This window comes from Petaurus breviceps, unplaced genomic scaffold (genome assembly GCF_028583685.1).
Source record: "Petaurus breviceps papuanus isolate PSGF00001 unplaced genomic scaffold, PetGlider_PUasm1.0 689, whole genome shotgun sequence".
In the NCBI taxonomy this organism is placed as follows: Eukaryota; Metazoa; Chordata; class Mammalia; order Diprotodontia; family Petauridae; genus Petaurus; species Petaurus breviceps.
In genome coordinates, this window is record NW_027186458.1 from 3812556 (window position 1) to 3837239 (window position 24684).

Genomic DNA, 24684 nt, shown 5'->3' on the forward strand with positions numbered 1-24684 from the left:
CGGGCACCACTGAGTGCTTCAATATCCGAACTGACAAGGCCTTAGGAATTGAACTGGCCCCAGAAAACACGCCAAGGGACCTGCCTCCCAAGGATCACTAGGACCTTCCGCTAGACTTACAGCTGAAGCGTTGGGTCCCGTGGGAACATTCTGGCAGCAGGGACTGTCCTGCTTTTCTATTTCTATCCACAGCACTGATCACAAAGGGAGTGCATAATAACTATGTTTTCATTCATTATACCATTCCTTACTTTATAAAACCAAAAGCAGTGAACAAAGTGGACCGAAACAGAAAATAAAGAAAAAGCATGGTCGTGGTACTCATTGGAAAAACAGATCGCAGACTTTTGCTGTTATAAAGGGCTGCAAATTCACAGATGTTCCAAGACGCTTCCCCTCGTGATGCCAAAGGGCACTGACCAAGTAACTTTAGGCAGGGAGCCAGGTGCAGTTCTACACAGAAGAAGCAGATTCCCATCCACAGAGGCAACTCGGGCTTACAATGCTTCCCTACTCCCAGAGTCCTCTGAGGGTACGATAAATGGTCACAGTACCAAATGAACAATTCTCAAAAGAAGAATTGTAAACTATTAACAACCACGTGGAAGAATGTGCCGAAAAAATGGATACCAAAACTCTGAGCTTTTAATTCACACTCAGAAAAAGATGATGAAAGATGGGAATGGTCACTGTTGCAGGGGCTGTGGAAAGACGAGCAGTCCAAGGCTGTTTGTGGAGCTGTAAATTAATGCAACTCTCCAGGAAAAGACAAGAGTGGCTAAAATGTCCATACCCTCTCACCCTGAGACACCATTCTTAAACATGTATTTGAGTGAGGTCAAAGACAAAAAGGTTCTATATACACCAAAATATTTACAGCAACGCTTTTCTTAGCAACAAAGAGCTAGAAACCAAGCACATGCCAACCAGCTGGGGAATGACTAAATAAACTATGGTACATGGTGTAATGTGACAGAAGGAAAAATAACCATGAATACAGAGAATCACGGGAAGAGTTACACGAACTGATGAAAAGCAAAGCAAGCAGAGTCACTGCAACATGTCAATGGAAACAGCTATGACCACAAAAATCCTTTAAATGTAGGGTACTATTAGGATTTCATCAAGCTTTATAAACTATTCAGCCTGTTGGTGCTTGATTGGTACAGCCTCAGCAATACAAACTAAACTCTGTATCATCACTTGGTGCTTGCGGCCCAGACCCGAGGACCGCTGGGGACCATTACTTGATGATGCCTCTGTCCATTTAAAAGAGTGTGTTTATAATCTCTACCGACACTAAATCCAAAGCTTAAGATGATCCGGCCTAACAAAGCGCACCAGCAGGAAATGCCACAGAGTCTTTAAGAGTCCTGAGCTCGTCCTTTAGATCACAAGGTGAAGATGACCAGACCCAACCCCCCCCCCCCCCCAGCAGTGGCGCCGCACCTTTATTTTCAGAGCAGAGTCGCTGTGAGTGTGTGTCTTTGACAGCTTCCTCATGATCTCAGCTCCACTGACGGGCCCAGAAGAAGTACCGCCTTGCGGAGGCCGGCCGCCTGTGCCCTCTAGAAGCATGGTGTGTTCGCTGACAGTAGCTGCAACATTCAAAAGCCAATGCATTAACTATACATCGATCTGTCTTTGACCACAAAACCAAGTACAGATGGGGACAACTATATGCAGATTTACAGGTTCCTATGGCAAATGATCCGTGTGAAATGCTAACTTTCCTTTGCAAAGCCACCACTTCGTTCTCCACTAATATAACTGTGTCTTCCCTCAGTATCAGGAAAGGATTAAATATCTCTTATTCAAATTTTTGAATCCATACACAAATCATATGAACCTAAGAAACCTGTACTGAAATTCAAGAAGCATAATATTTTCATATGCATCAGGACATGTTTTTGAGGGTAGTTAAATAATAACTTTTATGATGTAGTACATTAAGCAATTAGTATTTAATTAAGACACTCATCTTCACTCTATTATTCGTATTTATTAGGACAGTCATTTAGCTTCTCTTCTCCAATTTATTTCTAATTACTTAATATAGCAGAATCATGAGTAAAAATTAATCTAAATGACTTCTCAATAGGTTGTGGTCACTGCCATCAACTCTAACTCAATGCCATCAGTGATTAAATCATTAGTCCCTTCCACTGTAATATTAAGATTTTTAGGAGAATAAAAAATAGATCCATCACTAAAAAAGGTTGGGGACTAGAAGGTGTATACATTATATTTTGTTCTCCATCCATATTTTAATTTAGTTTCAAATGCCATCAATAATAGTGTCCTCAATGTTGTGAGAAAACATCCCATAAAGAGAAATTATTCTTCATAAGCCAAAACTCATATTACAAAATTACCTGCATCAAATTCAAATTCGGCACCATCGGCACTTGTATCGCTCTGAAGACCACCAGCACTGTCCAGTCCCAGGCCATCCTCATGGTCATGGCTCACCACAGCCTGGGGTTTCAAGGCCTGCGCTGGCCTGTGTAAGCTGACACCTTTAAAAGCTGGCGTGACCACAATGAATTTCATCCACTGCCTTGCAAGGGCAACTAGACCTTTTTTTAAAGTTACTAAGGCAGGTAGTCCATCACTCTGCAACGAAAAGAAAACAGCCTTCCAGAAATGAAGTGGAAATGATGGGCTGGGTGGTGGTAAATGAGTGTGTAAGATGACAAATGAAGCTAAGTGGAAGTGGAGGCAGCCCTTCTATTCCTGCCAATTCAAGTAACGAATGAGGTAGAAAATGGAAGTATCCTATCATACAAAAAATCAAGTAACCACCAACACCATAACTTTAGCAATGGAGGAGTCCTTGGAGGTATTCTAGCTTTGTTTTATATGTGAGAAAAATGTGACATTTCCAGAAAAATGACAGACATGTTCTGTGGACAAGGAGAATGCAAATGAACAAGCAAATTTTCTGGAGGATTACAAATATTTGCAGCAAAATTTAATATTGAGGTTTGGGAAGTCAACAGAACAGATTTCCAATTCTAAATTTTAAAAAATCCTTTACTCTATTGCTGTTAGAATATATTTTCTTCAAAAATGCCCTAACAGAGATAGTAACCAATTTCATTTGTGTTTATCCATTTAACTATTCCTTCAGTCAAACGAGAGGCAAGTATTTTTAAAAATGGCCAGTCTGGCCTTCTGTGTCCAAGATCAGTATGGAATGACTTCCCTCAGACCAGCTCACTCTGGATGATGTCACTGCACTGCAGACTCTCGCTCCGCCTCCCCAGAACCATCCCCTTCAGAACTTCTGACAGTTTCACCAATAAGAGCAAAGAGTTGCGCAAAGCGGACCAATCTCGAGGTCACCGATACTGTCGTGATGTCTTGGGCGTCGGTGGGAGCAGAAGCCTTGGTGGACCCCTGCCCCACACCAGTCCAGTCTGTCTTTTGTTAGAAGGCAGTGAAACTGCTTGAGACGTGACTGGCTCAGGGCTCTAAAGACTCTGGCTGCACACACTGACCATCGGGTCCAAGACCATCACGGGGGAGCTCTGGCCTTGCCTCAGAGGCTTGGAGGGCAGAGTACAAGCCTAACGTTAGCTTCGAGGTTGCTTCCCTCAGCGGCCCCTGGAGTGGCTGCTGTTAGCTGCTGAATGGACTAGGGACGAGGGCGCCTTCTGTCCCTGTCAAATCTATACCAGACGGCTGTCCTACTCCAGCACAGCTTTGAAGCAGTCTAAAGGAACAGCTGGCAAACACAAAACTTACCTCCCAGAGATGCCCTCAATCTACTGAACCTTTTCCAGCCCTTTTTTTCCACCTCTATTCACAGATGTCTCTCGTCATCTTTTTCTCTGTCCTCCCTGCTTTTTTCTTCTATTCCAGCTCTTCTGGATTGGACAGAATGTATCTTTTAAAATAATAGCTGTATTCATTAAGGAAAATTCTGCTTGCATAATTTTGAAAGTTAAAGTATGGACACTAAAGGGCGGCCAGGTGGCTCAGCGAGTAAGAGCACTGGCTCCAGTGTCGGGATGACCTGGATCAAATCTGGGCTCAGATACTCAGCACCACACACAGAAATAACTGGCCGTGTAACCTTGAGCAAGTTACTTAACCCTGATTGCTTTAAAAAAAAAAAATAAAGTATGGACACTAAACCCAAGCTGAAAGTTGGTCTTTGGGACTTCATTTTTTTTTTCTGCCGTTAGGAGGCCCTCAAGAGGATTAAGGTTTCCACTGGCTGGAAGCTAATTCTTGCTGTTAGTGACTCACCATTGTAGCATCATCAATGATGGAATAATTTGCCTGGTGGAGGTAGTGGTGCAGGATATTGCAGAGTAAACATGAAGGGTTTTCTTGGAGAAAACGAGCAAGTTTAGTAAGTCTGTTGTATTTGCTTCTTAGAGGAAAGTGCATACTTTTATTCTGAAACAAACAGCAAATATCAGAAGATGGCGTGTGGCTGCAATCAAAGACCCTTCTACACATAAGAATGCACTGGTCATTAAGTATTACATGGGCTAATGTATTACTGGTAAAATGCAAACTAATGCAGTCACTCCAATAAAATGGGCAGGCCCATACCTCCAGGGCTTCGGTCATTATACACCCCATCACAGCACAGATCCTTAAGGTTCCTTCAGTCTCCAATCTGTGTGAAGATGACTTGAGCTGATCAATGGGAACGAGCCACGCGCCGACAGCAGGAGTGGCCGTGCTCAGAAGGTTCAGCTGCCTGGTCACAAGAAACACAGCTCGTCATCAGCCCTTCCTGACATCTCAAGGACGCACCTCGCTGATTAAGGCAGCCCTCTATTTACATGATCTAAAACTAGAGAGGAGGGACCCTGCTGAATGAATAGCCTGCCCCCCACTTACAAAGCGTCTTGCTGGACATTTTCTCCATAAGGCAAATGTGTAAATATGACCACGCTGGAAACATAAAGACAAAAAGAAAGAAGACAATATGAGGAAATCTGAGAAATGAAAAGAATGGCTCAAAAGGCTTCAAGGTGGAGTGAACACGGTGCTGGGTGGGGAGGAAGGAAGGCCTCACTTCAAACACCTACTAGCCGTGTAATCTTGAGCAAGTTATGGAGCCTCTCGGGCCTCAGCCTCCTTGTGTGTGAAATGACAAGGCTGAACCTGATAACTTCCTAGACCCCTTGCAGGACGTGGCAGCCAGACTGGGCTTTGAAGAAGAGCAAAATGCAGAGAGAAGCGGAAATGAAGGTCCAGGAAAGGAGATGGACCGCCTGCTGGGAAAAGGGTACTGGGGCAGTCCAAATTGGTGATCTCAGAGAACAGCTGAAGGGGAGCAGAGGGAACACAGGTCAGAAAGATAGGCTAGAGGCAGACTGTGAAGGGCCTTAAAAGGTGGGCGGTCAGATCTAGGCCTTCTAAAAATGTGTTTGGTAGGAGTGGGTAGGATGGAGCAGATGGACACAAGAAGCAGGAGAGCCAATCAGGGCACTGTTACAGGAGTCCAGCTGAGGGATAAGGAGAGCCTGACCTCGAATGGCAGCCTGGGGGGGGGGGGAAGGGCCGGGAGGAGTATGCATACGAGAGAGAGAGATGTGGCAACTGAATGGACCTGGGAAGGCAAGGGAAAGGGTAGACCGATACACGGATGATTCTGGAGTCAGAAACCGGGGATGAGTGGTGCCCTCCACACGGAGAAGTACGGAAGGGGGGGAGACAAGGTGCTCCATTTAGGGCATGGTGAATCTAAAGTGCCAGGGGGGCCTCCAAGTAGAGCTGTCTCAGAGGGAACTGAAACAGAGATCAAAAGAGAGATCAGGGCTGGAAAGACAAATCTGGGAGTTATGTGTGTAGAGGTAATACTGACGATAAAAATCATTGAGGGAGTGACTGAAACAAAGCAAAAAGAAGGCCTCTGTTCCACAGAACCCATAAGGAGACACTCATACCGATGAAAAACATAAGTGAAAGAAGATGTATGCCGTGCATGACACACTGAACAAATAAGACTGAAATGTTACTTCCTATCCTACAAATCTGCAGAGATGATCAAAGATGGAGGTGCTGGGCAGGCAGGCACCAGGGGAGCTCTTCACCAGTACAACCATTATGGAGAGCAATCGGGAACCATGCTTTGACCCAGAGATTCTCCAATGAGGCTTAGACCCCAAGGCAGTCCCTGACAAGAAACATGGGCATACACAGAAGCACTGTTTGTGATGGGGAAGAATGAGAAATGGACAAATTATTGTACACAAGCATAAGGGAGCTTTACTGTGCTGTAAGAAATGGCTGTGAAGACTCGGCAGAGGCCAGCAGCTACACAACCTAATGTAATGACACAAGCAGATCAAACAAAACAATCTCCACCATGAAGACTATGACATAAACGGGAGACAAGATGATCCAAAGTGAAGGCCGCTAAGTTATAAAGAGCCAGCAGGGCCCCAAAGAAGACGCTCTCATGGCTCGAGGCAGGAGGGTGGGTCTCTCCGGCATCTGCCTCTCTGAGCACATGTGGGTTTTCACTGGAAGCTGCCTGAGGGCAGCATCTGTTTCAGTTTTGTCTTTATGTGCCTAGCCCCTGGTACCATGCCTGGCACAGAAAAGGAGCTTAAGCAATGCTGGCTGACTGATACACACTCAGGCTAAGAGGCCATGTTTACAGTAAAAAATGCAGAGTCTACTATTTAAAAACAAACTATAAAAGCTAAATGTATACACAATGAAACAATCTCTGGGTATTAACGGCAAAGGTAATTTTTCCAAGACGTCTAAAAGTATACAATCCTCTTGTTTCATGACATCATCCTCAACAGAGAGAAGGAACTTTAAAAGGAATAATTTTGGACAATCACATGTGCTTCAGTTAGAGATATCTATGGAATAGGAATTCAACTTTTTAAAACATAGAAATATCTACAAAAAATTATAGCAACACAGATGCTAATGAAGCTCTCAAAGCACTTTTTACAGTAAGTTCAAAATTCTTTTGTTCCACATAAATATAATTGGAATCATTCATTCACCAACCCTCAACACTTCAGTCAAGAAGGTAGTCTGAACAAATCATTTTACAGATGAACAAACTGAGATCCAATGGTTAAGAAACCTAGCTGCGGGTGATTCTAGGAACCCCAGTGCCTTTTCTGCCATGAAAATTCTCTCTCTTAATACTCACAGTGGAGCTCATGTCAAGATTTCTTGATGTCTGTGTAAGCATTCAAATGATGCAACTTAAAACCTTCTCCATGCTTTAACACAGCGCTCTCCAAATAGTTCAATTGTGCATTCCCATAAGTAACAATATGGGGGCATGCACGACCAAAACATGCCTTTTTATTTATAAGTTGTATGTGTCTGCCACTGAACTATTATATAGTGTGCACATTAAAACACAAAAATAGAAATTAAAAACGATGAGATGGAAGATAAAATCATATTTTTAAATTTTTATTTTATGAGTGGCACAGAAATATTCTTTTGCTCAATAAAAACATGATAATTACATATATTCCCTAAAATGAGGGGGTTGGGACAGATGTTCTCTGAGGTCTTTTTCTAGATCTAGGGCTGCAGGAGTTTTTCAAAAATCTTGGTCCTGCAGTAGACCCTTATTATTTAAAATCAGAGCACATGTCAATCTACATATTAAATATTAAGAAAGCTCCATTTTATTCTTGTTTTTTCAGAAAAACAATACAGATTCAAGTTCTAACACTTTCTTCCCATACTTCAGTGTACAGTGATTTCCTTGGTGGAGACCAATAATTTACTGGATGGTCTCTGAGACTTGTGGTGGTAGGAAAAAAAAAACCTTGCATTCCTCTGTGGCTAACTGAACAATCAGCCTTTTTGACCTTTGCTAAGCTGATCTTTGAACACACAGTCTCTGTTCCTCGGTCCATGACAGAGGAGCCTTTCACACTGGGAAGGACCTGTCAGGACCTAAACTCTGCTGGCACACACTGCCTTCTGAAACCCAAGGTCTCCTCCACATCATGAAGGGGCACCCAGACTGTTGCAAGAACACACATTTCAAGAAATAAGCAAATTGAATAAGTATTCTACAAAGTATGAAACAGAACTAAAAATGAATTTGTAAAGCCTCACCTAGAGAAGGTGTGTGCAGGTGATCTCACATTGGTTGGGGCAGCAAAACTAAACCAAATTTCTTTGATAGTCAACTTCATGCTGCAGGAATCGGGTGGGGGAGGCATGAGAGGGAGATCTTTTTTCAAATCATCTGATTCAACTCCTTCATCCTACACACACGCACACACACACATACACAAAGACACAAACCAAGAGACAGTTACTGTTAAAATTCTGTAGGCCTGACATAAATCCTAAGACCTTGAGAAATTCCCCAGGCTCTCCTCTGCTCTCAGGGAGCCTGAGCATTACTGTTATGCCTTTTTTACCAACGAGTCAAAAGAAGCCCAGGGAAGTTAAATGACTCCCGAGTCACACCGGGAGTAAGTTTTGGTGTGAGGACCAAAACACAGCTCCCCCTGCTTTCCAGAAAAGCATTCTTTCTCAGCTGTGACAATAAAGAAGACTTTTCAAAGTCCTAGTTTGTGGCTCAAAGCCTCCACCAGGGACATTTTGTTGATTTGGGTATTTAAATTCTCCAAAACATGGAAGAAGAGACTTTTTCTTCTACGTTATGATCCTGCAAGAGCTCTTCTCCATGTTCTCTACCTTCATGTTCTGAAAAAAGAGGTTCCCGGAGAGGTGAAGTCATTTGCCCGACCTCACACAGATAATTATGGAACAGAATAAAGAACCCAGATATATGACCTGGTGAATAAAAGATGGGTGAGAAACCTAATTCTCAAAAACATTATAAAATGAAATAACTGGATCATTTACCTAAGGATTTTTTAAATCATTTCTAAGATTAGAAAAAAAAGGAGTAACATCGAGAATATATTTTTAATCAATCAAATAGATGAAACCACAGCAACAATGAAGGATATAGTGAATTCAAGTGTGTCTGTGTGTATTGTGTGTGTACTGTGTGTACATGTATGTTTTTGTGTGTGTGTATGTGTGCATGTGTACACACTTAAAGCATGCCAAAGGTAACAGAACTTTGGATGGACTCAGAAGGGGACATGGAGAAACTACTTTTTTGTTTGTTCATTTACTAATAAATGTTTCTTCAAAAGTAGATGCTCATCATTTGGGGAGTGGCTAAACAAAGTGTGGCACGTAAATGTAAGTCATATCATTGGTCTATAAGAAGAAGTAAATATGAACACAGAGGAGCACAGAAAGATTTATATGAATCAATGCAAAAGGAAACAACAAAATTACACAATTTACAAAATGAACTGTGTAATACACAACTACAATAAAATAAATGGTAATAACAAAACAATCAAAACTGAAAGGTGCCAAATAATAGTGACCAAGCTTAGCCAGAGGGAAGAGAGAAAAGACACCTCCCGGTCCTACCTCCCTCTTGTTTGTATGAATCTGGGACTGTGGGCATTGGACGTGGGCACACACAATCAGGATTTTTCTATATGCTGGTTCTGCTGAATTCTACTTTTCCCCTCCTTTTCTGTTCTTTGTTATAAGGAATAGTTTCTAGGGGCAAGGAAGAGTATGTTGGGAATGATAAATGATGCAAAAGCAAAAGAAGATATCAATGAAAAATTTAAAATCTGAACTGTTTTAAAAGGTCTACATTTAAAAATGCTCAGGGATTATGTGATTATTTGGTTTTACTTTGTTAAAATGTTTAGCATGATGTGTTCAAGGTTGTGAGTACAATTCTTTTCCTCATTTTGCACATGTTCATTTGTTTTTGTGAATTCAATTTTTAGTGACAAAATATTTTAATTCTATGCAGAAAATAAAAGATGCCAGACCTATAGTTGAACAGACTGCCCTACTAAAAGCTCATTACCTAAAATCTGGCTGGAAATAGATTCAGGACTTAAATGACAACATTTGAGACAAGACTTTTGTGAAACCTAAATCCCACAAAAGCCTATTTTTCAAAAAACACTGACATCAACAATTCAATTAGATATGATAGACTTTTAAAGAAAAGCAAGCAAATGTGCTCCAGAAACCTGCTCAGGCACCAACCTGTTCATCTGAAATAGAGTTTCCATTTATGTCTGAGGAGGGGCTGATTCGGTCACAAGGAAGATTGTCATCCGACACATCAGTGTTATAACCACTGCCGGTTGGGGAATCAGAAGAATTATTGGATGTCAGCAGGCCACCCCTCTCTGTGGCATTAGATTTACCCATAATTCCAATAGTATTGTATAAAATAGCACCAGACTGTCTTCCTCCTATAAAGACAGATGTCCGTCTATTAAAGCAGGAATAGAAAAGTGTTTAAATGCTATTCTATGAAGCATTGTATAAATTACTGATAAAGGGAACAGTTTATCATTTTCTCTACCTAAAAGACATGTTTACATTAAAAAATCTGTAGGAGTTTCTGCTATCTGAAGAAATCAGAGCTTATATTCTCGAAATTATATAACTAAAACTGAAAGCTTCATGAAGATTAAACTTTGCTCTCTTTAAACACATACACACATGTACACATGCACACACTCCCTCTATGTCCTTTAGTCTTCATGCCTTCTCAATGGGCAATCCGCAGCCTGAATTGCACCCTTCTCATCTTTGCCTTGGTAATCCCTGCTTCCCTTTAAAAATCAGCTCCAGGGCCACCTTCAGCGGGAGGCCTTTCCTGACCCATGCTCATGAGCACTCACATCCACCTTCCCACAAGTGTCCTATAATTATTTTATATAAATTGTGGGTACCTATAGATCAGGGGGTCAGCAAACTATGGATCATGTGCCAAATCCTGCCTGCAAAACAATGAAACTTTGTTTAGAAATCTTAGCTATAAAAAGCAGGTGGCAGCTGGATCTGGTCCTTGGGTTACAGTTTGCAAACCCCCATTAGAGGGGTCTTTGCTGTTTCCCCTGATAGGATGCAAGCTCTCTTGATGGCACAAATTTTTGTTTGGTACCCCAAACTCTCTACCTTTTTTATCCTCCTTTGTTTCCCTAAAACCTCAGCTCAAACTCCACTTTCTCCATGAAAAGCCTCTCCCGATTCCTGCTCCCCATGCCCAGCAGCCTCTCTGCCCTCCCCCACCCACCCCCGCCAACAGAAGCATATAAGCGCCTTGAGGACACCAACCACTTCATTTCTGACTCTATCTCCCCAATGCCTGGTACGAAGGCACACAGTGGGTGCTTCATAAAGGTTTGGCTGCTAACTGTTCTCCAGGTATCCCCTTGAGGACAGTAGTGATGCCTCTACTCCAAACATCTTGAATTTCATTGTAAAATCCCCAGCACTCCCGGCCCACGTGCTGCTCACCTTTGATCGTCAGGTTTTCCAGGCCGCACTCAAACATGATCCAGCCCCATTTCTCTTGGCTAGGACCAACTCGAGTTACATCTGGAATGGCTTGATGGTCAGTTTCATCCACAAAAGTAAATTCATCCAATTCTTCAAGAGTAAATAAAACCTTTGACTTCTCAAAAGGAATAGCAGTGATGGCACAGGTACCATTATCTATTTCCAAAAGAAAACAAATGACAACAGCTCTGTATGGGTGCTTTTAAGTTATTGTGAACCACTTTAACTATGGACAGAGGGGAACTATAAAAAAGGTAGTGTATATTTCATTAGTATACAACCTTTCTAAATTCCCAATTATTCTTTAGGTAATATATAGCTTTTGTTTATGTTTTTTTTTTTTTTAAAGAGGAAACTCTGAGAAATAGGATATAACTCTTCAAAGGCAATTTGAATTCAGTTCTGGAAGAAAGACTACCCTAAAAATCTAGAATAAAAACCGATGAGGGAAAAAACTAAAGATGGTTGTTATTTTAGCTTAGGAGACGTCCACCATGAAGATTCCATGTACTCAGCAGCATGAAGACGAAACAACACAAAACAAAATTCATTTACCACTCAGCCTCCCCACTTGGGAGTAAAAGGAAAAAAATATTCTTTAGCTAGAGCAGAAAATTACCACTTAATAAACTGACGTACATAAAGATCCTTTTGAGAAAGTTATCTGCCTCTAAGTACCCTGTAGATAATCAGGGCTCTGTCCTGGGTCTGATGTAAAAGATTTCTTAAGGTAATTCAGGTACAGATCACTGAGAATTTTTTTAAAAATCAGCAGCAATACTTTCCCTGGTACCCAAAAGCAAATAAGCAAGAAGAGAAAACTCCATGCTCCAGTGCCCACACAAAGAACACAGACCAATACCAAAGATAAAACAAATCATCTGGATGACATGAAATCCAAGTAATTTCTGCATGAACAAAATGAGTATATGTGGAGTGAGTGGATGGCCATCAGCTGGGGAGAGGCTAACCCGAGGAGAGTCCGTGAAGGTGATGCTCTAGGAAATAAGGATGATGAAGAGAGAAGCATGGAAACACTCACAGGGAGTCAGGAGACAGCAGTGGAAGAGCCTGGCCCAACACAGAGAGAGGGGAATGGTGCAGAACTACAGAGAACAAGTGCGGCCCCAAGGAAGGGACAGGCGCAGAAGCCTCTCTGTCCTGCCCCGCCCAGCTCCTGTGCAGAGGTGGCAGGGCCACTGACCTGAGTACTGGCTACACCGTCAGACTGTGTCTGGTGTGTTGGCTGGTACAGGGGAAATTCAAGTCACGTAAAAACCAAAGAGCAATGAAATTATTTTTGAAGAAGAATGCTCCAAGAGGGGGCTCTGGTTAAGATGGTGCTGTGAAAAGGTCACAGAGAAAGCCTGATCCTGCACATCAATCCCAGCAAACACCTAAAAAGAGGGCCCTGGAAAGACCAATAACAGAGGATACAAAATAAAACAGAAACGAACCCGTCTAGGTCAGAACTGCCTAGAAAGATGACCAGCATGATCTATCAGGGAGATGGGCCAAAGCTGGGGAGCAGGGAGGCGTCTGCCTGCACAGCTGGGCAAGCTCCGGCAAAGGGACTGTGCACCAGCAGAGGCCAGGACAGCAGTCACAGGACAAAGCCCCGGGGAACTCCCAGAGGGGCCAGAGGACAGCCAGGAGATTCAAGCACAGAATGCAGGAAACACGTGCCTTCCCAAGGCACCAGCAGCGGAAAACACAGGAAAGGACTCCTGAAGAAGGTGGAGTTTGACCTAAATATTCAAGGAAGCAAAAGATACCAAGGGAAAGCAATGGGGAGACACCATTCGAGGTATGGGGGGTCAGCCACCGTACTGAGATGGACTGTCAGGGACAAGCAGCACATCGAGATGCTGGGACTGCAGAGGGTGTGCAGAGGACCAGTGCAGAAGGAGAATGGGAAGGCAGGGAAGGAGCAGGCAGCTACAAAGGGCCCCGAGGCCTGGGCAGCTTGGCCACCTACTGCTCTTCCCTGTCCTCCCTCTGGGCCTCCTTCCTAGACCAGAGCCAGATACTGCTTAGTTACTTCACGGGTTCAGTCTTGCTGGTGACTCGGACCAAGGCCAAAAGGTCAGTCTCAGAAGAATCGACAGCGGCTTCCCTCCAGAGACTGCAGCTGAGTGGAAACAGGACTCCATAGGAAGGCCAACACCCCTGGGTCCCTGTTCCACATCTTGCTTGATGGCTATGGTAAGATGCTCACTGAAGAGATCTCTCTGCAACCATTAAGGACTCGTGAATGAGATCAAGACAAGCATGGAAGGTCTTGCTCTGCTAAGTCAAACGCTTCTCACAGCTGACCAGCAGCGAGTGCTGTGGGAACTTTTGTGCTTGTCAATGATACACTGTCCTCTGCTCTGCCACTGCGCTTCTCTCGCCAAACCTCAGCCCTGGATGACCGCCACTGTCTGCCTTCGCGTTACCTGGGACATCCAAATCCACGCCATCTGACTTCCCTGGAGCCCTCGCGGCAACAAGGAAGTCTTTTTAGGCCTCCGTAAGCACGTGGCTATTTCACTCCCTACAAAACCTCCTCTGAATATCTGGATATTCTCTCCATTCCCTCCTCCCTCGTACCTCCTAAGTGTCTCAACCCCCCTGACGACCTCTCCCACATCCTCCTCCTTCCCAAAGTCTCTGACCACGAGATAACCCTTCTTGCCATGGCTATTCCCTTTCTAGTGGTATCTGATTGCATCCTGACCTATCTTCTCCAATGGGCTACACCCTCAAATCTCCAGCTTCTCCTTACCAACTAGTTCCTACTCTACTGCCTTTAAACACGCCCAAATTCACCCTTTTGTCAAAAAAAATCTGCTAAAACCTACCACTCATCTAATCAACTGTACCATCTCTCTGTTTTAACTTTGCAATCTTGTGTTTTACATATTTAACAGCATCGTTCTGAGAAGGGATCCATAAACTTCACTGGGCTGCCAAAGGATCCATGATCCAAAAAAGGCGAAGAAATTCTGCCTTGTACTCTCTCTTAGTAACCACATCAGCTTCCATGGGATTTAATTATCAGTTTCACACATCTAGCCTGTTTCTGCCCTCAGCTTTAGTCCTAGATCCCCAGTTACCTGTTGGACATTTCAGACTGGATATCTCCAGGGAAATTGCACTCGTTTTCTTACCCCCTAAGGCCTAGCTCTTTCCAAACTTCCTGATTTCTATCAAAGGCACCATCACACTCTCACTACCTCAGGTCTGTAAACGTGGCACCAACCTTGAGTCCTCCTTCCTCCTCCTGCCACACATCCAATGAGATGTCAAAGCCTGTTGTTTCTGCTTCCACAAACGTCTTCTCCCCACTCCCACTGGGGTCCAGGCCCCCATCCCCTCTCACCTGCACCAGCGTATCAGCTAAACTGTTCTCCCCACTTGGGGCCAGTCACCAGAGCTGCACGTCACCACAGGAACTGTCCCATGCCACCCCCCTCTTCACTGAGTCCAGCACTTTCCTATGATTTCTAGGAACAGATATCAACACCTCTGTTTGGCTTTTAAAGCTCTACCCACCTGGCTCCAATCTGTCTTTCCAGACTACCTGGACACCCCTCCCCCTCCACACTCTACAACCAGGCCTTGCTCCACAGACAAGACCTGACGTTCATACATGCTTGGAGTTCTATCGTTAACACTGGCTACACACATATATTCTCACTTCATTTTCAGAAAAACTGCAATCAGGCTGCATAAGCATTGCTCTCTCTACAGATGAGGAGATTGGGGCTCAGAGCCAGGTCAGCGCCTGACTCCTGAATCTGCTGCCATTTCTGGGCATCAGGCCACCTCCTGAAGGAGGGCAGGAGCCCCTAAAATCCCTCAAATGCACTTCACTGCCTAAGGAAAGACCAGCAGCAGCACCCCCTCCTCAGAAGCCTGGGGCCACTTCTGTACTTGGTCTTTGTCTCCAACGTGTTCAAGATGAGGGAACAAAACCCACGCATGGCTAACTTCATCCCCCTGCCCGTCCTAGACAGAGTGAATGTTTAACATCGGGAGACACTGAGGGGGTAAGTGCACCAAGCCTTGCTCCTGGTCCTTCTTTCAGAATCTTACTGGAATATAAGCAACACAGAGTTAAACATATTAACACGGGACTGTCTCCTGTGAACTGAGTCAAGCAGTCACTGTACAGGGGAAACAAAACCACTTCCGTCTCTGACCAAACCTGGTTCCATTCGGCCCGGGGAACTCCCAAACGGGACATTCTCTCTACCGAGGCCAATCAGGCCCTGACCCCAAGAGGCTCTGGGATTATCAAGGACTGCAGAGCCGGAGGGACGCAGGGAATGCCTTTTCTAAAGACAGTTTCTCAAGGCAAAGAAGAGTGATCTGGTAGTCTAGTCCTACCTGTTGTATCAAGGCCCCGAAGCTGCCCATGGACTCGATGGATGTTGAGCTTGGCAGCAATTTCTTTGCCTTTCTCCGCTCCAGCATTTGACCGCAGGGAGCCAGAAGACTGAGGCTGCATTTTGCTGGCTTGGACATATCTTTCCCAGTTTGACATCTTGCCGGGTTCCGTATTGCTTGGTGTCTCTTCAACCACACCTCTTATCAAGAGAACGAAAAGCAGATTTACTGTAAATGTATGAATCATTCAGTTATTACTGTCCCCAATGCTGAGGGGGACATGTCTACACTATATGAAGACTAAGGCTGTTTGTGATGAACAATTTCTGAATTTAAAATTCCCCAATTGCTTTTATTATGAATATAGACAACCAATATTTATGTTTTGTTCATAAAGACAATAGACTTCTTACTCCTGCCTCTTACATGCTGTCTGGGGTGGGTGGCCTCGAGGCACAGCAGGGTGCCCGCTGCTATGCCCGAAACCGTGAAACATGAATTCCATCTTCCAGGGATATGAGAGAGATCATCTCTTTCCTTAAATTTTTTAAAGGTTCACTTCATTGAATTAAATTGCAGGCTGAAAATAGGACATTCTCATTTAAAAAAACCATTCTTTATACCTATTCATACGAACTTGTGTAGCAATTCTATCGAAGCACAATGCCACTAGGGAAACGTGAGTCACACTTCTCCCAGAAGCTGTAGCAGATTCTTCCACAGATGCTTGCAATAAACACAAGTTTACCTAAAATCAAAAGTATTCCAAAGAAATTTTAGTAACGTCAGCTGAATTAAAGTGAAATTAACAAAAGTATTCTTATAATTTTTTAAAATTTCTGACAAAAACCCAACATTTATCCTTAACCTTAAAAGTGTGTGAGATTAACAAAGTTTGTGTGTCTGATGTAATGCTAAATGACATGTATGAAAATGCAAACTTTCAAAAGTAAAATAATCATATTATCCAATTAAAAACGTTTGAAGCTGGGGCGACTAGGTTGCACAGTGAATAGAGCACCGGCCCTGGAGTCAGGAGGACCTGAGTTCAAATACGGCCTTAGACACTTAACACAAAAACTAGCTGTGTGACCTTGAGCAAGTCACTTAACCCCAATTGCCCTCCAAGAAGCAAAAAAAAAACCCAAAAGCATTAGAAGCCTTCATTGGAGCCTCTGTGACATTGTCATTATAATGCCAGAGCCATTGTAGTTTGACTTTACATTCCCCCCAGTGACTTTAAGTCATATAACATTTAGCATTAAGCAGAAGAAATCCAAATCATCCATCCTCTGCAACAGTCCAGAACGCCATGTAGACAAGACACTGAAATTCTTCTTGAGAATCGTCTCCCCCAGAGCTACCGAAATCATTACCTTGGGGACGCTGACGTTGGCCTGAAGACCTTTGATGGTCACGTTATCTTGCTTGGGCGTGAGATTTGTCTGTGCCTGTCCTTGGCTGGTACGCCCAGTGGGCGGCTGCTCTGTTTTTGTTCCTCTGATATCCTGCTTGGAGGACAACTGAAAAGAAGGAGATGGTGAAGGATTTTTTTTTTTTACCAACATTCACACTGCCAACAGCTTTCAGATTATCACCATCTCCTCTTTTCTAAGCATGTCCTCAGGGTCACTTCAGCTCGACACCCACGCGACTCAGCTTTCAGAATGTCTGGTCTCGCTGCTGCCCCAGATCTGGAGCCTCAATGCTCAAGTCCAGTTTGTGGGACGGGAAAGGGAGCAAGAGAGCTGAAGAGCAAGGAACTCAGTGGCCATGTAACTGCCACGGACAGGCGGACTGACAGACGCACAAGCAACGTTTGGTATAACAATTATACTACCTCTAGGAAGAGACTGAAGTCTGGAGAAGGACTAAGAGTCCTTCTGATAACTCACTTTATGAAGCATGTTAACAAAGCTCTTGGTACATTATTGTAGCATTTAACGGGCAGCCAGGTGGTGTAGTGCAAGGAATGCCAGACCTAGGGTCAAACTCCCTCACAAATGCTTATTGGCTGTGTGACTCTGGCCAAGTCACTTAACCCTGCTTGCCTCAGTCTCCTCATCTGTAAAATGAGTTAGAGGAAAAAAATGACCAACTTCTCCCATCTCTTTGCCAAGAAAAGCCCAAATGGGGTCACGAAGAATCGGACAGGACCGAACAACAATGGCCGTGTCCCCCCGCCCCTGGGAGACCCCTCCAACGAACGGCCTTCCTCCTCCTCCTCCTCTTTCCTGAACAGTAACAACGAGCCACCCCGGCTCACTCATTTTTCTATCATGGTTTTTATGATCAAAGGTCAAAATAATGATGATGATGAAGATGACCGTGAAGAACGATGGCTAAGGGTGCAGTACATTAAGATGGTGTGAATTTGCTCAATCCTTCAAAAAGCCCAGGAGGGCACTGCTATTCCTACCCCTCTTTTACAGAAACTGTGGCTTTACTGGCACGGGAATCCCACCAGCAGCAGCCCAGAATGCAACCACCCGGAGAGCTGTGGGGGCTGAGAGAAGCTAAGTGACCTGCCCAGGGTCACACAAATGAATGACAGGCCTCTCGAAGGAGGTGCCACTTGAGCTGAACCATGGAGGGGAGCGAGGGACTGGCTCTGAGACAAAAGGAGGACAAGCATTCCAGGTGTGGGGGGCAGCTCTGCACCCCAGGGAGGAGTAAGGATCGAACTGGATCTGTGGTTCACTGATGCAGGACAACAAAAACAAAGGCCACCCAAGGTCACAGCGTTGTGACTGCAGGCCCACCACTGACCAACAGCCCCAGCCCTCGGCCAATCCCTTGTCCCCTAAGCAGAGCTGACACAGCACTCCATCCCTCCTGCTGTCTGGCCCAGGGACACTGTGGTCCAGGTTAAGGGACTCGGCCTCCATTAGAGAGTCGGCGGACATGGCTCGCTTGCCATGACCTCCCAGGAGTCACTGCCTCCAGGGCCCCACAACATCCGAATCTACCATCTAATGGTCTGGAGATAAGAAAACAGGAACTGTGCAGAAAGCATCTTAAGCTGATTCCAGTTAAAGAAAACCTCTGCTCCCCAGTATAACTGCACTATCAACCAAGGTTCTCCCTCCTAATAGATTAGGAAATGCTGGAAAGGAACCTGAGCTCTCGAATAAGGATCACTGGCCATGCTCTAGTGTCTAATTTCATTTTGGCATTGTGGCTCATATGAGCAAATCATACATTCTCTTCTATTTAATGTCAGGTTCAAGCGATCGAGCCCCATCCTAACCCTACCAACCTTGACTTGTCACCAAAATCGAGGCATAGATTAACTGGCTCTAAAGGCAGGGACTTGTGGGGAGTCTAAATGAAAGAGGGCTAGATAAGAGCCGAGGACCCCTCCCAGAAGTCCACCGTCTTCATGAAGTACTTGGAATCATAAACTGATTTTTAGAAACAGAATAAAACTACAGCTTCATGTTTGCAAATGTATTTGGTTGCCTCTACCAATCCTTGATACTAATTCTGTACGGATCTTTTATGAGGAGCATAAGGTAAAACAATTTGATACCCAATTGCAGGAAAGTTCTACAAACACCAAATTAAGTAACATCATGTCAATAATACTGTTTGAATATGTTACCGGTTCTGGAATATCTTCCTTCAAACCAAATCCCTGGTCAAGTGACACGGGCCTCCTTGCTATTCTTCAGGCCATGCCGCTTCCCTGGCTGCCCCCAGGCCTCCCATGCTCTCCCTCCTCATCTCCCAGTCTCCCGGCTTTCCTTCAAGCCCTGCTACGGTCTCACTGTCTTCAGGAAGCCTTTGCCCCTTAAAGCCAGTGTCATCTGTCAATCACCTCCTATTTACAACTCGGCTGTGCAGAGCTGTTTCCCTGCTGCCTTCCTGTGAGACTGTAAGCTCCCTGAGGGCAAGCACTGTCCCCAGTGCTTAGCACCGGGCTTGGGACACGGCAGAGGCTCAGACAACGCCTGCTGGCTGACGGGGAGAGAGACAATCTTACGTTTTCAGAGAAGGTTGTCTTGCTGTTCTGTACGGCTTCTCTCAGGACCTTGGCGTGAAGATGATCCACGATGGAGGCTGGGTGCCGGGTACTGGCCCAGTGAACCATCGCTTCAATGTATCTGGGGAAAGGAAAGCAAACACGTGTAGCAAAGAGGAGGTGAATGAGAAGCTTACATAACCCTGCGACCCGAGTAAGGGAAGCCAATGCGAGGGGGTATCATGAAGACAGCACGTGACTCAGGTCATCGGATGAGGCTCTCCTGGCCACAGAAGCCGCAGCTAAGTCATCCTCTGTGCACTCACATCACTCAGGTCATACCCCCGTCTCTCACCCTCCTAACTGACTATTGTCCACAGAAGGCTCCTGAGTGACTCTCATCTCCCTCTCTGCTGAACTCCAGCAGCCTGAATAACGTGCCACATGGTTACATGTGTGATTTACTCACACGTGGACGCGGTCACCATATTTCTTATCTATTCCCCCAGGAAGGCAGCACACACCCTGAGGAGAAAGATCAGGCATAACTGCCTTCTTTACCACAATGCACAGCACAGGAAGAGTAGGCACACCCTGCAAAGAGGCTTAGGAATATGGGAGCTGCGTTTTGTAATCCACTTTTGGAAGTCTGCGGAAACTACAGAAATACAGTTATCCCTCCCGCATCGTGGGGCTAGGGACTCAGTGTCCCCACGATCTGGAAAATCTGCATTAAACTTTTTGGCCTTCCCTCTGGACCAGAAAAGAAGTCTGAATTATCATGGTTTTTAAGCATAAAATAAAATGATATTATATAATACTCCATATATTTTTTATGCATTTCTGAGTTTCTAAATTTTTTCTGTGTTGTCTGCTGGCCTTTGTGCTATCTGTGACTTCCACAAAACTCCCCCCAAAACTTCCATTTAATTTCTTATGCCAACGCACGACATAGTGAAACCGCAGAGCCGTGATGTGGAAGGGATAACTGCCGCTGCATCCCACCCTCTCCTCCATTGCCCCAGTCTTCACCACCTCTGCCCTCATCCCATCTTGCTTTGCTCCATCCTTATCTGTATGTTCTAGTCGATGGTAAGGTCTTCCAGGGGAAGAACTGAGCATGTTTTCTGCACTGCTGTCTCAGCTCCTTGCACACACTAGTTGTTGGATAAATATTTGTGGAATGTGAACTTCCTTTGCATACTCTGATTCTGCTATTTAGGTCATTCAAAAACGTTATTACAAATGTTCACTTACAGGAACATCATTAGGTCACTGAATTGATGTGATTTAAAAGACAGTACCTGTCTAAAGCCTCAGCTACCAGGGGAGTCAAAACAACATCCACAGTTCCCTTCACTTCTACGATGGCCGTCGTCCTGGTCTGAGATACTGGCTGATCCAAGGTCCACTCTTCTGTTAACGTTTCATCGTCTGTGTTATCCATGACTTTCTTTTCCAAGGGAGTATATGGCGTCCTGTGGAAGTCAAACCAAGTAAGCACTTGACGGTTTCAAAATCAGAAACAGGACCTAGAGTTATTCAGAGAGCAACGTTTTACTGATTCTCAAACACTACAGAAAGACACACTATGCAAGCGTATGAACCTAGGAGTCTAAAATTCACCTAATTAGTTATCTCAAGCAATGAAGTAGATATCAGAATGACCAGATACTTTTCACAAATAGACTACATAGGCAGTCACAGATGGTAGGCGGCAGGCTGATTAGGAAGAGTCAGAGGCGAAACTAGAATAGCTAGGAATCCTGCCAAGATGTATTAACATCTTATTTTTCTACCATCAAATACTAAATTCACAATGCTCAACCGTTCTCCATAAAACTTTCAGTCAAATCCCAAATCATCAAATGAGCTGATGCACGCAAACATTAGAGGGCTGAGCAGCTGTTAACTAAGACTGCTGTCTCAGAGTGTGTGCTCTCAATGCTGTTAGGTTTGGATGAAGAAATGCTGTAATTAAAAAGGCTGGTGATGCCAACATCGCTGCTCCAGCTTCTCCTCGTGCCCTTTAACTAGATCAACATAACTGCATCCAGAAAGACCCATTTTATAGATAAAATCAAGCTGAGTTTACGTTAAAGGAGGCGAGACCGTTCTTACTCACTTGGAAGTTGTCCCCGTGAGCTGCATGCCTCTGTCTAGTAAAGAATTCGCTGTGAGGCCTTGCTTGATGACCTAGAACAGCACAAAACAACCCTCAGGAGTTCAGCAGGAGATATGTTCTGATGTCTCTATAGCTTTATGTTCATTCTTCATGAGTCTCGTACATGGAGGAAAATATGCTGTGAGAGGAGAACAGCCCCGGGGGCCTCTGAGGCCTCTGCAGCCACAGAAAAACAATCCCAAGGAAATGTCTCACGAGCAGATAATATAAAGATGCATGCTCTGCATAAATGCTTTAAATTCTTTTTCTCTGGCAAATGCATCTTTTTTCACATTTTATACTTAGGTTAACATTAAAAGCCCTTGACATGATCTTCAAGCCCTGCTTTGTAGCTCAGCGTCTGTCCGTGTGTAAGCGCTGCCACTGGCTCTGGGAGGGGGCCCCACCACACCCCTACTACTCCTCGTGTGGGGCAAGTCAATGAACCCCAATGCTACTCAATTTTCTCACTACCACTAGCCAGACTAAATGATATGGAAGGCATCTTCAGGCTTGATGATCTACACACAGGCAAACAGAGAAGTATATTGGATAGAGAGCTGGCCAGGGATTCGAGAAGACCCAGGGTCAAGTCCCACCTCAGACCCGTAGGGCCTGTGTGATCCTGGACAAGTCACTTAGTTTCATAGTCTCCCTTTACCCTCGGTGCCCACCTTGTTGTGGCTGAGTCATTTCAGCAGGCGTGTCTTATTCTTTGTGACCCTGTTTGGGGTTTTTTGGCAAAGATACTGGAGTGGTTTGCCCCCACTCTGGTGAGCAACTGTCTCAAAAAAGGCACGTCTTAACATCTTTCACTTCTCCATAACTGTATGTTTAAACTGCATTTTTGTCTGCAGATATTCTGATATTCAGATATTCCATAAAAAAGTCCCCACCCCTGCACCCTCAATGTCTATACCACGGCATACCTTGAAAGTTGGGATGGAGAGGTGTTCAAAAGAGGAGGAGCTTTCTTCACTGGTTGGCGTATCCAGGTCCAAGGGTCGGTGCAAGGAGGATTTGGAGGTTCTTTTGTTGGTGGGGTGCTTCACCAGCCAGTTAATCACCTGGAACTGCGTGAGGTACGTCTGGTAACAGCTCATGGCCGGCTGCTGGGCAGTGATCTGTTCCCTCTCGCTCTTCTCGCCCTCTGCCATATACAGGTGCTCTCCAAGCTCGTCGTCACCCCCGAGGGCTGAAACAAAAGAGGCCTGCGAAGGGTGAGTTTTGATGGGCAGAGTGTGTGTGTCCTGAATGCTCTCTCCATGGCCTGAGAGGGGTCCTTCGACACTGTGGTAGATGGAGCCCCTGCTATAGTCAATCTGCTGTGCCTGCTTTTTCTTTTTTTTCCGCCCAGGATAAGTTCCCGGGCCTTCGTCGCTGCTTATTGGTTCAAATTCTTCAGCTGCAGAAAAATAGGCTTCACTGTCAGCCATCGACATGCTGGAATCCATTGAGCGGTACTGATGAAATGAATTTGAGTCTGCTGACGGTGTGTACGGGAAGGAGCCAAAGCTCCTCCTTTGTTTGGGGGAGTCCAGCACATTCTCATCACTTCGGGAGACGTCGCTACTGAACTGAACTCCCACCGTCACAGGCTGCTTGTCGCCATAGAAAGCCGCGGTCAGGCTCTTGGTGCTTCCGAGCCGGGTGGAACACACAGATGCTTGTCGCTTTAAGGGAGACCTGAGGGGAGACTGAACTCCAGACTTGTCCTGAGTATTTGGAGAAACAGGACTGTTTCCTGAAACTTCTGCAGGAACACTAAGACAGAAAACAAAACTGCAATTAGAACTATGCTCACATCATGCAATCCAGATGTGGCTTTGAAAAAGCTTTGGCGACTTTCTATCATCCATTTTTCAAATAAAGTAAATGCCCCCGTGTGAAATGACTTTTACAAGAAAGAAGGCTGTTTCTCAGGTAAGACCTGCTCTAAATTGGATGACAGCTATATTTTAAAAGACTTCTTTCCACCTGTCAATGCTTTAGCAAGCTACAAAAGGAACCCACTTAGATGAACCCTCACCTTCCTTGGCCGTCTTCTCTTTTGGAAGTGAGCAAGGTTTCCTTCTGAGCCACGGGCTCCTCGGCACCAGAAGAAGGACTCTCCTTGTCCCCGGCTAACAAGGGCTGGGCTGCACTGGAGCTGCTGTTCTCCTCGGAGGAAGAGGATGAGCTGTGAGAACGCAGAGGCACCTGGAGGCTCAGGGAGGGCGCTCTCCTCTCCGCTTCCACCCCCACAGCCTTGCTGTCCCAGTCTTTCCTTTTCGTGCCATTCATTTTACCTAGACATAAAAAAGATCCACATTTCAAGAGGGCTAGACTAATCATTTTACCGTGTCAAGCTGCAAAGTCTCGTTCCTGCCCTTCACAAATGCTTGCTGACTGACTGCCCCTCACCAGTGTTAGAAGGAGAACTGCGAGGAGCTAGGTGGTTTCTGGACAAGTGTGGAGAGCTACCAGCTACCTGCGAAGCTACCTCACTGTGAAATGTGGAAAGCGGAGAGAGGACAGAAGAGGGAGACAGGCATGGAGCAGAATCTGCCACAAGAGGGAGCCAACCTCTCGACAGCAGCAGGAACCCATTTTTCTAATTCAGATTTTCTTACTGTCTGGTAGTGATGATGGTGACGGCCAACATTCAGACAGGGCTACTACACACAAACATCATCCCATCTGATGCTCACGACAGCTCTGGGAGGGAGCTGCTATTCTTTACCTCCATCTTACAGGTGAGGAAACTGAGGCGGGCAGTGGTGAAGCAGCTTGGCCAGGGTCCCACAGCTAGTAAGTGCCTGCC

General features: G+C 45.0%; 1 protein-coding gene across 3 annotated transcripts in view; it reads right to left on the reverse strand.

The window, feature by feature from the left end:
- Positions 1–24684, reverse strand: part of BLTP1 (bridge-like lipid transfer protein family member 1) — a 211117-nt gene that overhangs the window by 95524 nt on the left and 90909 nt on the right. For all 3 annotated transcript variants that reach the window (XM_069104875.1, XM_069104876.1, XM_069104874.1), the window contains exons 28-42: positions 23911–24169; positions 22811–23645; positions 21843–21913; positions 21022–21195; positions 19739–19859; positions 17130–17276; positions 16377–16501; positions 15754–15953; positions 11338–11535; positions 10072–10283; positions 8080–8231; positions 4570–4720; positions 4258–4410; positions 2376–2616; positions 1450–1598 (exon numbers count right to left, since the gene is read on the reverse strand). In XM_069104875.1, coding sequence (XP_068960976.1) covers positions 1450–1598; positions 2376–2616; positions 4258–4410; positions 4570–4720; positions 8080–8231; positions 10072–10283; positions 11338–11535; positions 15754–15953; positions 16377–16501; positions 17130–17276; positions 19739–19859; positions 21022–21195; positions 21843–21913; positions 22811–23645; positions 23911–24169 — 3188 coding nt within the window. The remainder of the gene's footprint in view (positions 1–1449; positions 1599–2375; positions 2617–4257; positions 4411–4569; positions 4721–8079; positions 8232–10071; positions 10284–11337; positions 11536–15753; positions 15954–16376; positions 16502–17129; positions 17277–19738; positions 19860–21021; positions 21196–21842; positions 21914–22810; positions 23646–23910; positions 24170–24684) is intronic.